This window comes from Muscardinus avellanarius, assembly GCF_963383645.1.
Source record: "Muscardinus avellanarius genome assembly, chromosome: 1".
Classification (NCBI taxonomy): domain Eukaryota; kingdom Metazoa; phylum Chordata; class Mammalia; order Rodentia; family Gliridae; genus Muscardinus; species Muscardinus avellanarius.
The window spans coordinates 137,945,110-137,958,278 of NC_137786.1; the positions used below are offsets into that span (position 1 = coordinate 137,945,110).

Here is a 13,169-nt window from a genome sequence, read left to right on the forward strand (position 1 = left end):
GGAGAGGAGAGAGGGCAGCCACGGAGAGGGGCCAGGGAAGAAGAGCTGGAAAGGCAGAGAGGGGAGAGGGGAGGAGAGACGAAACCCAAGAAAGCATTTTTATTTTTCTTCTTTAAAGATGAAAAAAAAAAAAAAAAAAGGAAACAAACACTCAAAGTGTTTCAACTGACTGGAAATGTTCGTCTGCCGAAGGCATTATTAGGACGGGAGATAAGGAAACTAGGGAGATAGGAAATAATTATTTTGTATCTGTCTTTATAAATGAAAATGAAGGGCATTAACTCAAATAGGATTTAGATATTCAGGGACAGAAGGGAATGAATTAGGAAATAATTCTGATAACATAGGAAATGTTTATTAAAAGGTCAGGGGGGGCTCTTGAAACTGACAAGGCCTCCTGGGCCAGATTAAAACCCTTTGAGCTGCAAAGGAGACTCTAAGAACCAAAATGGAACTCAGCCAGGTGGAAGGTGAGTGACTCCCTGGCAAGACCTGGTGATCGGTGACCCAACTCAAAAGATGGGAGTCAGATGCTGCGCGGAGAGCAGCCCACCTGGGATGGACTGTGTTCCCAGAAGGAGCCTCTCTCGCCCCTCCCCATGGAAAAAATGGCTGGGAAGAAGCAAAAAGTCACATCAGTCCGCATTAGTGACAGTGCCACTCTGTATACCCTGCCCAGCCTCATCCAGAAGTTTCTTATTTAGTTAGTTAGTTAGTTAGTTTTTGGTTTTGTTTGTTTGTTTTTGGTACTGGAGATGGAACACAGAGGCAGTCTACTTCCAAGCTAAACCCCCAGCCCTTTTTATTTTCTATTTCGAAACAGGGTCTCACTAAGTTGCTGAGGCTAACCTCGAACTTGTGATCCTCCTGTCTCAGCCTCCCAAGTACTGGGATTACAGATACCTGGGTATTTCCTAATTCTTTGTAGGGAGAGACAGGAAGCAGCAGTTGAGAGCCTGGACTCTGGCATCTGACCTAAATTCTGCCTTCATCACTTTCAAGCTGATTGTAGGTAGATTACTGCAATCATCCGAACCTAGGCTTTCTCCCCTATAAACTGGAAATCTAATGTTCTCATGTCCCTCACAGGGTAGTTGGAGGAACTAGGTGAGATAATATCAGAAAGTTATTAGAACGGTTAATATGGTAAATAATAAAATTTAGTTATAACACAAGACGAAACACCACCGGGACTGTTCGAATGAGACATCTAAAAATTGTATATCGCAGATTCAGGCATGGATTCCGTGAAGGAACAACACCTAAACCCAAGAGGGCAGCTGTTGCAGCATCCAGTACATCTTGAAATTTTCAACAATTAGTCACAATAAATGTTCTGGTTTTTAAAAGTGAAAAAAAAAAAAACTAGTTCTTTATATCTAAGCTTAGTCTCTCCTGCTGTCATTTGAGCCAGTCCTGAGTATAAAGAATAGCTGCTCATGTCCACCTATACATATTCCTGCTCTGAACGTGAACTCTGCCACAGAAATGGCTCTTCCCTGTGCCCCTCCTGTCCTACCCCTCCATCCATAACCTCCGACACACACAGTAAGGCTGGAGATGAAAAGCTTTTCTGGTGTCTGTGTAGACGCAACGTGTTAAAGCTCTCATAAGAAAAAGGGTCTGGTCTGGTAAGGTAGCATGCGCCTATAATCCAAGTGCTTGGAAGTCACAGTCAGCCTCTGCAATTGAGAGAGAATCTGTTTCAAAATAAAATAATAAGAAGGGTGTGGGTGTAGCTCAGAAGTAGAATGTCCCAGAAAGAAAGTGAAAAAGAAGGAAAGAAAGGAAGAAGGATCTGTGGCTCCCATCGAGGAGAGAGGAAAGTCACAGATTTCTGTCACCTAATCTCCCATAGCCGAAGCTTGGACAGCATTTCAACGCGCAGAGTCACCTTCCACAGATTCAGTTGGTACCCGGGACACCTTCCAGGGACAGATCCACAGTGGACTCTTTGCAGGTGACTAAGCTTAGCATCTCCCCAGGAGATCTGGGAACTGCCTCTTTGGACTCTCTGAAAGCTCTCTGCTGACAGGATCAGATAATCAGCTAATACCCGACCCTGCAGTGTCCTGAGCCCTGGGACGGATACATAACAATGTCATCGACTGCCTTCTAAAAGCCTAAGCCAGCTTACGGCCTCTTTGAGTGAGTCTGCCCTGGGTAATTATTCCAAACTCATGCCTGTGAGGAGGGCTGAGTGTCTAAGTGTCGTGTCACTCTAATCCTCCACAAAGACCTCTCATTGGCTCCATCAAAGGGTTGCACTACAACCTCCTCTTCTCTCTGCATTTAGCTCTCCCAAAGTTCCGTGCTAGCTCTTGGAGTCAGTAACTTACTCCTGCCAAGGGGATGCTCACTTAGATAAGTTCCAGAACAAGGAGGTAATAATAAAAGACTAGCCCTGGGATCCGCAGAGGCAGAGACCCAGGTTGGCTCTGAAATGTCCTTGGTCCATGAATCCCAAGCCAACCCTTCCCAGCCAGACTTGTAAAAAGTCACTGGGCCACTCATTCAAGTCAGTAGAAAACTGGTGCAAATGGAGTCACAGAGGCCAGGACATCTAAATACCTCCAATCCAGGAATGTTCTGGGGAGGGGACAATATTTGGTGCCTGGAAAATCTACATTTTTGTTTGTGTGCAAAGCTAAGTGCACCAGCTGCTCCCTGTCTGAAATGGGCACCTGCACAGTGGGCAGGAGAGCCAGACCTGACCTGGAACAACAGCTCTAGACGTCCCATAACCTCTTCCAGCTGCCTGAATTTCCTCATCTGTTGAAAAAATAACTTTATTAAAATAATAGCATTGACCTCAGAGGGATTTTTGTGAGGATTAAATAAGCAAGTTCCCAGAACATAATGGCCAGTACATTGTGAATGCCCAGTACAGCTCGGCCTTTCTTAATTGCTTTTTCTTTTTTTTTTTTTATTAATGTAGCATTTTACAGTTTACAAAGCACTTTCACATACATTAACTGATTTATTCCTTATGGTATCCCTGTAAGGTGGTCATCATGCACTTTGAGTTTTAGGGATGCTGTTCCAAAGCTCAGACAAACCTGATGACTTGCCCAAGGTCAATAATTCATGATTCAGAACAGTCTGTAGAGGCCAGTTGCTTGTCTGGGATTTGGAACGTTTGGTTAGGTATCAGGAGCTGTGCACCTCCTGAGAACCGGCCCCGTCTGCTCCAAGTGTCTTGCCACAGGAGTGTGGCTGAGGGTTCACGCCACCTGGCCTGCACCTGTCCCCAAGCCAGGCCAGAACATGGCCCCCTCGGGCCGTTTGGAGAGCTAAAGATCGATCAGTGTCATGGTGTGAGTCTTTCAAAGCCGCTCAGACTCAGGGATCTGTGGTAGCTCCGTGGAGAGTGTGGAGAAGGGGTGACGGTGTCACACATGAATAATGCAAATAGGGTGCAAAGCTTGGGTTTCAGCAGGATCGGAATGTTCACTGCATCTTTGATTTCTCCTTCTGGCTGTGCCTTTCCCCGGTAGCCACTGATCCCAGGGACTTCTGCGGAGCCTATGGCTGCCCGCTAAATTGGCTGTTCTCGATAGTGAATAGAAAGAGGAGGGGGGCTGGGGCAAAGAGGGAAAAAAGATAAGTCAAGGGGAGGGGATTAGGGAAGATGAAAGAGGAAGATGAGAGAAGGAAGATCTTTCGCTGTACTACTCTTACACAGACTGCCACGGACCCCGAGAACTTGGCGAGGTTTTGTTCCAGGGGAACTTTCCTGGTCTTCTCACTGTGTGGTTGTCACAGACTGAACTCTGTTCTCCCCAAGAAGTGAGAGTGGTGTAGGGCCAGGCCCCTGCCAGAGGGAGAGACTCAGAGGAGAGGGGGAACCCAGCCCTTTCTAGAAGGAAAAGAAGGCAGACAGGAGCCCTCCACTCGGCCCCATGAAAAGCCCAGGGAGCAGGCACAGACATTGCAGCCGGGACACATTCTGGGGCTGTTTCTCAGGTGGCTCCTGACTCAGCTGTGAATCTGGAAACAACATCCACTCATCTGGTTTAGACAGGGGGCAAGCACCCAAACAGGAGATGTCACACCACTAGGCCCCTGCCATGGAGATCCCACTGGGCCTGGGAATGTGATGAGACCCCCGTGGGGCTAGAAGGTCAGAAGGTCAAAAGCTGCAGCAGCATCCGTGGGGGGAAAAAGAGGCAGAAAGATCTGTGAGCATCGCACTGGGGAAGGCATGTTAAGGGTGTGTTCAAACCCAGCAGGCTTTGATGACCACAGCTGAAAACATATCCAGTTGTGTCCTTCAGCATCGGGAGGAAGACTGACTACTGCAAGATAAACCACAGATAGGTTTGTTTTCTTTGGGGCAGCCATCCGAAGAAGCAGCCCTGGCTGATTTTAATGAGACGTAATATTATTCTATCAGTTCTACGAGTTGTAGTCTGAGCCCACCGAGGGAACCTGCTCAACCCCCAAAATGATCAGACTTGTCAAAATATGATCATTTTGTTCCCTATTATAAATGAAAAGAAGATATGATTTAAGTGTCATCCTCTGGGTATGTGAGCTGGATTCCTATAAATCAATCATCCAAAATAAACTCTTTGGAGTGATTTCACTACAAATATGCTGCAAACAATTTCTTTAAACAAAGCATAAAAGTATTACTGTAGCTCTCCAACATCAAAATGGCTTTAGACATGCATTATTGGTTTGCTGGGGTGTTCTTTGCTTAAAATATGTTATTTATGGTTTTGCACCTGACAGGCTAAGTCAATGCTGCTACCTACTGGAAACCTCCTACTCCCTGTCCGTCAGGTGCCCCGGGGACAGTGGTGAAAGAGGGGTACTCAGGGAAGAGAAGGCACCAAGGCCAGGCTAGGTTCCCTGGCCTCTTCTACAGTGGCTCCCGCTGTACTGAAGGGTGGTAGACACAAACTCTCAAACAACTGTCCCTCTCGGGAGGCTGAGGCAAGAAGATCACCAGTTCAAAACCAGCCTGGGTAACTTAGACTTTGTCTTGCTAGGAAGAAATTGGGATATAATAAGGGAGCCAGCTAAAGCAGGAGAAACTCAGTGGAGTGATGGAGGGGCTTCAAAGGAGGGATGTGTGGGGGGAAGACTTAATTAAAAAACACTTCAACTGATGCTATGTACATAGACAAAATTATCAGTACCAATCCCAATATTATGTATGGAAAGGAGAAGGAGTGGAGTTGGAGCTGGGTTGAAGTTCACCAAGTACTGTGTGTATGTTTTTATGTCCCTATCACTCTGAACTTCATTACGATGTGTGATTACAATACACCAATAAAAGTATATTAAAAGATAAAATAAAAAGGGCTGGGGATATAGCTCACAGGTAGATCACTCCTGCATTTGACCCCAGAACCACAACAAAACCAAACAAAAAATACCCCCTATTTAAATAGGATTCCCAGGTCCACTAGTAGCCACAGAACTTGGGTGAATTACGTGGCGCTTCCTTTCCTCGGTTTTCTATCTTAAAATAGATGATGGTGATCACCATAGTATCTAACTCATTCAGCTGCTATGAGGAGCCCAGAAAGGTAGCTATGGAAAGGCATTTTAGAATGACGTGGTAGCACCTAGGAGGTGTCAGCTACTGTTGTTATTGTTATTCTGTTCCCAAGGAAGGGGCTAGAGAGCAAAGCTGGGATTTTCCTGCTGTCTCTGTAATCTGCCTTTACCTTGATGATTTGCTGTATTCTGCCCAGAGAAGTAGGCTTGCAGAGGCTGATGGGAAACTCCATGCACCATGTGGCTTTGAATCCCCAACTGCCCTCTGAGGTGCCTGCACCAACAATCTCAGAAAGATGATGATCCTGGGAAGGAAAGGGACTGGTGTAACCAAATTTTTTTTTTTTTTTTGTCCATGGAGGCTTTTATTTGTACATATGTTCTACATCTCTAGAAAAAGAATCCCATAATTTTTTCTCCTGTGTGTTTTCGTCTTGCTTCTTTGTGGTCCATGATGCCAGCTAAGGTTGTCAATACAATAAAAACAAACTGACGGGATGGGAGCAAATTATTCTGCCATTTTCCTAGGTCTTTGAGCTTCACATCAAATCTGGGGCTGATCACTCCACACTTGTTTAACTTGCCTGTGAGGTTCAAAACAATTTTCCCAGCTCTGTGGTCATCGATGATTTCAAATTTGCGAATGTAATCATGCTTCATCATCACAGTTAGAAACCAGACGATGACTTTGGAGCATGGCCTAATAAGGACCTGGCATTTGCCTCTCTTCTTGGCATTGCTGAGGCTCCTGAGACCATCAGCCAGGACATTGATGCACACCATTATGGTGGCACAGAAACATGGCTGAACAAGTGAGCCCAGAGTTTTCCCACAAGCAGGATCTATTAAGCCCCATGTCACAGCCCTTTCCATCTCTCTCCACTCACCTAGACAGGCGCTTCTTCCACAGCACAGTTTTGTACTGCTCCAATCTGTCCACATTTTAACAACTTTGTACCTCAGTTGAGATAGAGTCTGAAAAGTTTAATACCATATCAAATGAGAGAGCCAATAAAACTTGACATTATTAATGTGATGTCAAGGGCTTTTTTTTTCCCCAACTGCTTAGGGAAAAAAAAAAAAAAACATTGTGTCCCATTAAGTATAGCTCCTTGAACTGAGAAATATTAAGTGACTTTTCAATGACTACAAGCTGGAACTATTCGTTTTTCTTCATAGGCGTTGAAGCCATTGATTCTGAGAAAGGCCAGTTGAGAACTTTTTATGATGTTGGACCAGCCCGTGCAATCAGAAAAGCTTTTAGGTTTCCCTGGAATCCCTCTTTAAGTGGGGCTGGGTATGGAAATGGGGATATAAATTATTAAAAGACTTAAATACATTTGGCTGAGTGGGCATGACCTTTCTTACTCCTTCTGTCCAGTTGTCCCAAAGGACTGGGTAGCCACTCGGGACAACTTAGCAGAGTCTGTAAAAGCAAGGCCAGAGCCCCAGAAAGTGAAAAGCACAGGGCCTCCTCGCCCTGCCTGCTTTCTCCTTCCCTCGCCTCTAGTGGCATCTCAGTGAGCACAGGAGCTGCTGGCACCCCGCAGTTCCACACCAGGATGGAGAGGGTGTGAGGGCCCACAGCTGTTCCCTACCCCTGCTCACACCCGGCTTCTGGGATGGAGGCTGTCACTGAGCTGTAGGGAGTCGCTGTTGCCCTTGGCCCAGGTCCACAGTTGCTTCACAACACGTGGCTTTCCATGTCAAATTCCCTTCCTGGGAAGAGGTCAGGACTTAAAATAAGCTGGCATGACTCATGTCTGAGCTGGGAGATGCCGTATACAAGTGCCCGCTTTTCAGGAACGTGCAGCTGGGGTAGCTGGAAGGAAGCTGAAGACTTGGGCTCAGACCTGGGCTCACCCAAGCCCCACCATCGGTGTTCCTCGACCTCTCCTTCCACATTGCCAGGAATCCTGCATTCCCTGTGAGTCCGGGGCCTGGGATGCCGTTTCTGTACCACTTTCCCACCCCAACACCACTTGGCTGCTTGGCCCAGTCTCTCATCCCTTTTATTGTGGATATCCTGTGGACATCTTTTAGAGGAATATACCTGTATTTTCCATCCCAGGAACCTGTGCGCAGCTGAAGCCTGTGCTTGTTTACTTAAGGCTGGAGTATTTATTGTAGGGTTGTGTTCCTTTGGGGAGATCAAAAGGAAGACATGGATAGCAAACAGAACAGTCCTTATTTAGACTCCTCTGATGTTCCAGTGGACATACTTCCCTCTGACCTTTGCCCTCACCCATTCCCACACCATCTGTGAGCACAGGACCCCTGGGGCTGGCAGATGGGAGGCAGTCTGCTCTTCTTAAATTTCACCCAACAATTAGAGACCCTGGAGAATTGCCTCTAGGATGCCCCTCAAAGCCCCTAAAGCACTCACACCCCTGTCTCTGCTGACAGCAAAAATGGGTGGGGAAAATCCAAGCCTGTGGGCCCTCCTTTCTCCATGAAAGTTCAATATTGGGAGAGTCAGTCAAGGACAGAGGGTATTGGTGAACAGTTTGTCTCTTACAGATGCAGGAAAAAGTGGCAGCAGAGATCCCTCTCCTCTGAAATCTGTAATCACACTGCTATAGGACAAGAGGGAAGACAATTATTTTATTAGTAGTAGTAGTCATGGTAGCAGTAGTAATTCAGACTCCACAAAGTATCTGCTGACTCCCAAGATGGCAACCTTGATGATGCTGGGAAATCTCCGGTGTGGTCGGTCCCTTTGTGAGCCCTGACCTCAACCCCAGCTAATTAGCACCTTTCTTTTTCTGGACCGTGATCTAGAAGCTAACTATTTAGTCAAATAGCTGGCTAGATAGTCTGAGGTCCTAACTCCAAAAAATAGGAAGCTGGGCATGGTGGTTCACGTTTGTAATCCCAGCCCTCGGGAGTCTGAGACGGAGGAACGCAGTTCACGGACAGCCTCAGCTACTTAGTGAGGCCCTCTGCAACTCAATGAGACCCTGTTTCAAAATAAATAAAAAATAGGGCAGAGACTGTAGCTCAGAGGTCAAATGCCACTGAGTTCCATCCCCAGACCCACAAAAAAAAAAAAAAAAAAATAGGAAAGCATTCAATGAACATTGGCTTTGGAATGGAATACAAACAGGAGTGCAGAACTGGGCTAGTGTGAAGTGGTGTGCTACCGTAGCAAGGACCAGAGATGGGAAGTGAGACGCTATCGCAACTGCTCAGCAGGAATTTCATCCAACCTCAGGCTTTGGTTGCAGGAAAATACGACCTGCCTGCACCTATGTTAGAATGATTGTTAGGATCAAATGAAATAATAGATATAAACATATGAGGAAAATATCTACACTGCTTTTAAATATGGAGGATCAGTGCCTGATCAGCTTACCTTCACTCAGAGGCAGTAATAAGGGTGTCCTCTAAAGCTGCAAGGTAGAGCCAGACGATATTTAAGATGCTTTCCAGCTCTAAGAGTCTATGGATGTTCTCATCTTTCCCCATATAGGTTTCATTTAACCCACTCTTTGTTGGAGGGAGGACAAGGAAGCAGAGTATATGAGCTGCTGATTCTCATATACATGGAATAAAAACTGACAGCAAAGACACAGGCCATCTGGGTGTGGTAATGCAGACCTATAATCCCAGGACTTGGGAGGCTGGGACAGGAGGATTGCAGGTTTGAGGAGAGCCTCAGCAACTTAGCAAGACCCTCCAAAATAAAAAATAAAGTGTCTATAGTGCTTTGATTAACTGATGTACTGATGTGTATTTTATTTTTATATGACACAATCACAGACCCACTTGATAATATCTTACTATTATTGTTTGACACTTGAATCTCCCTTTTTCCCATCACTTGGAAATAGGCTTTATTCTGTCTGGAGCAAAGGGCTAGGGGTTGTAACTTGAAGACAGAATACCTCTGGATTCAATCCCCAGTACTTCAGGGATGCCAGGGATGGGGAGAGGGTAGAAAGACATTTGCTACAACGTTGATAAAACTTGGAGGCATATATGATGTAAAAGAAGCCAGTCACACACACACACACACACACACACACATACACACACACACACACACACACACACACACACACACACACGAACAGTGCCTGATTCCCCATATATAAAGTATCTAGGGCAGTCAGAGTCCTAGAGACAGAAACTAGAGTGGCAGTTGTCAAGGACTGAGGGGAGTAGTTGGGGAATTGGGCTCAATGGGTAGAGTTTCAATTTGGGAAGATAAAAAAGGTTCTGGAGATGGATGGTGGTGATAGTTTGATAGTTGAACAACAATGTACATGAACTCAATGTCAACAAGCCATATACTTACAAATTATTAAAATAAGCCAGGCATGGTGGAGTATGCCTATAACCCCAGTACTTGGGAGACTGAGGTAAGGATTGCAGGTTCAAGGCCAACCTCAGCAACTTAGTGAGACTGTGTTTCAAGATAAAAAATAAAGTAGGGCTGAGGGTATAAGCTTAGAAGTAGAATGCTCCTCGGTTCAATCCCCAGTACCACATTCACATACATAATATTAAAATGCATATATAACTATAAAAACTGATATCAGGTCACACAGGTATTAGGTGACAAATTCCAGTTAAAACTAGGACTCGGGTTTAGCTTCTAAAGATGTGCTCTCTTGAAGAGTGAACTGACCTGCCAGAGTCCTCCTCTGAGTCCTACCTACTGTCCTTTGGTGACAGCAGCAGAAGAGGGTCCCACCTTAGCATGGGTTTGTCTTCAACACTGCTAGATACCCAGTGTGTGACATTCCACAAGGTCAGAGATGCTCAGAAAGCACAAAGTTTGCACCAACTCTGGTAGCCCAAGCCCATCCTTGGGCCCAGCCATCAGCGCCTCCCTCCAGAGGGAACAAAGAAGAATTGTTTCTCACTCCCTCCTCCTGCAGCTCAACCTTCCTTCACCTTCCTGCTTTAATGTCTTAATCAAGTGGCAGATGAGAGGAACTGATCCATGCAGAGGACAGAAGGTTCGATGAGATGTGTGGAACCCACTGCTGCTCCCATCCCCCGCCCCAGAGCCACCACCGCCCCACCAAAGAGAGAGACAGGGGAGGCAGAAAAAGAAAGAGAAAAAGGCGAGGGAGATTTTGTACCCTTAAGCCTTCACTGCCGCAGTTCAAAAGACCAATCTTTACTGAAAATAAATTTAAAGGAGAATTTTTGATGTATATTATGGTCTCTGGTGGTAGACAAGAGTGCTGCTGGCAGTATATGGAGTTATGCAAAGCCAAAGTGGGATTACTTAAAAGTGTCTGTAGTGCTTTGATTAACTGGTGTGTATTTTATTTTTTATATGACACAATCACAGACCTACTTGATAATATCTTGCTATTATTGTTTGACACTTGAATCTCCCTTTTTCCTATCACTTGGAAGTAGGCTTTGTTCAGTCTGGAACAAAGGGCAAAAGGTCAAGATGATCCCAAAGGGATAAAGATGAAGATGTGCCCCTCCCTCCCAGATTGAAAAAATGCAATGCATTAAACCTCTAGGGCCTGTCATAGAGAGCTAAGAACTGGCAGATCAGATATAGTGACTTAAGGAACTAGCCAAGTTCATGGGCTAGAAGAGTCCAGACTGCCTTCTCCGGCTCCTTGTGTCTGTCTGGAACCCACATTCCCCCATTGATACACCCTCTGAGATAGGCTCGGTGGCAGTTATTAAACTCCAAACCACTGTTCTGTGTTCTGCTTGGTGATGCTGAGCCTGGAACACCGCAAATTGCATTCTTCCTCTGCCAGCTGGCAATGGTGTGGTTCTTCAATAGGAAAAATTATAGGGAGACTAGAAAGCTAGAGAAGGGAGATGGGACAGGATTTGCTCTTCCCCATTGGCTTGCTGTTTCTTACAGCATCTTGCTATCTTAAGGCCTCTGTGCCCCAGAATTAGCAGTTGTTCCCAATCTCCAGCTTCATTGACTTTTTCAGTCAGTGTCAACCTCCTCCCAGATCAAAGGTCCCAGCAGCAGCCAGGCAGTACCTTCACCTTTAGGTCTAAGTCCCAGGTCTTCAGGTTCCCTCTTAGACTTCTAGGTTCTGATAATCCCCACCTCTCCCCTTTATTCACCCAGAGAAATAATTGTGTCCTTCGTTTTAACCAGTTCCCTGTATAAAATAATTCCTGTTGAAATCCCTGGAGTAGTTTCTATTTTCATCATTGTAAACAATACAAGTTCCTTGAAATGCAGTTGTCCAAGCACTTAGGATGGGGGTAGGGAACACTACTCTTCCTGAAGCTAAGATGACTCAAAACTGAACTTGGACACAACTGGGATGCATTTCTGATGCTTTTAAAGGTCAAGAAAAGAACCATCAAGCCACATGACTTCTTCATAGGGCAGGAAGAATTCTACTGGAGCAAAGGACTGAGAGTCCAGTAGAATTCTCTCCACCACACTGGGAAGGAAATAAAAGGTGAAGGAAGGACAAAATCCACCCAGTCCTTTGCTTTTAGAGCCCTTTATGATGAAGATGTGGACCACCTGATATATCCTCTTTGATCAGAGAATGGGTAGAGAAACTCCTCACCCAAGTCCCTTGCTATTCCCTATGGAGCTCACAAGGACAGACTTAGAGATTTCTTTTTCTTTTTAAATTCAAGCACTAGTACTACCCTGCCTGCACTCTAGTTCCTTACATCCCTGCTCATGCCCTCACATGGAACCACCACAGGATCTTGTCTGGAGCTTAGGCAGGAATTCCATTATTGGCCTCATCATCTCATCCACTGGCTTGTAAAGATGGGAGCAAAGTCTCCATGCCCCTCTGCTACCAGGGATGTGTTTGTAGGCGTATACTCCCACTCTGGTGTTCACGGTCATGGACTTCCTGCCTTCCTGGCTGCCCTGGTATTAAGATTGGACTTTCGGGGCTCATTTCATTTCTCCCTCAGCCAGATTGTCTGTTCAGTCTTCCTTCAAACATGGTAAGGAGTCCTCTATTCTTAAATCATGACTATGAAATTCTTTTATCCTTCAGCTATGTGTCCTCTCATGCATTCAAACAGATCTCCTTTTGTCATTCCCAGGTCAGAAGACCTGGCCTCTTACGAGCTGTGTGACTTTTGGCAAATTGATTAATCTCTCTGAGTTCCAACTCTCTGGCTCGAGAATATGGGCAAAGACGATTTCATACAGTTGTTGTGAGGGTCCGATATGATAATGTGTGTGAGAGCATTCTGAGCAGTCAAATCCTGTACAAATGGGAGATAATATTATCGCAACAGTTGCTGCCCCAGCCACTCACTACATTATTATTATCTAAGTCCTCCTTCCGGTGCTTTAAACTTATTTCTCCTTGCTCTGTCTGGCTGGGTAATGGCTGTAGAATTCTCCCCGGGGCTCCAACTGCACAGACAGGAGAAGGCCAAGGCAGCCATGTGTCTCCAGTCTCAATTCTAAGAACCCCCAGACCTCTGGCCCCCCAGCCTCCCTGGAGCATGGCCCAGACTGTCCCTGGGGGACTATATTTTCAGGCCTCTCCAGTTGCAACTGTGGAACCTCCTCAGGCTGGGCTGGCAGGAGCCCAGCTGGCCTCCACATGAATCATAACTGCCCGCTGCCCATTATGCAGGTCAGGGTGGCTGTGGGAGGAGGCCAGGGCATGACCTCAGAGGTCCCTGGATAATTTACTGCCTTTGGCTTCATGGCTAATTTGGGT

General features: G+C 45.9%; 1 protein-coding gene across 1 annotated transcript; it reads right to left on the reverse strand.

Annotated features, from left to right (window-relative positions):
- Window positions 1-5,827: 5,827 nt before the first annotated feature.
- On the reverse strand, window positions 5,828-6,294 carry LOC308276098 (small ribosomal subunit protein uS8-like; the record flags this gene model as incomplete). The annotated part of the gene is made up of 1 exon (XM_080714693.1): window positions 5,828-6,294. One exon carries the CDS (start codon window positions 6,292-6,294, stop codon window positions 5,902-5,904), a length of 393 nt encoding a protein of 130 aa, XP_080570819.1. The 3' UTR covers window positions 5,828-5,901.
- Window positions 6,295-13,169: the final 6,875 nt, after the last annotated feature.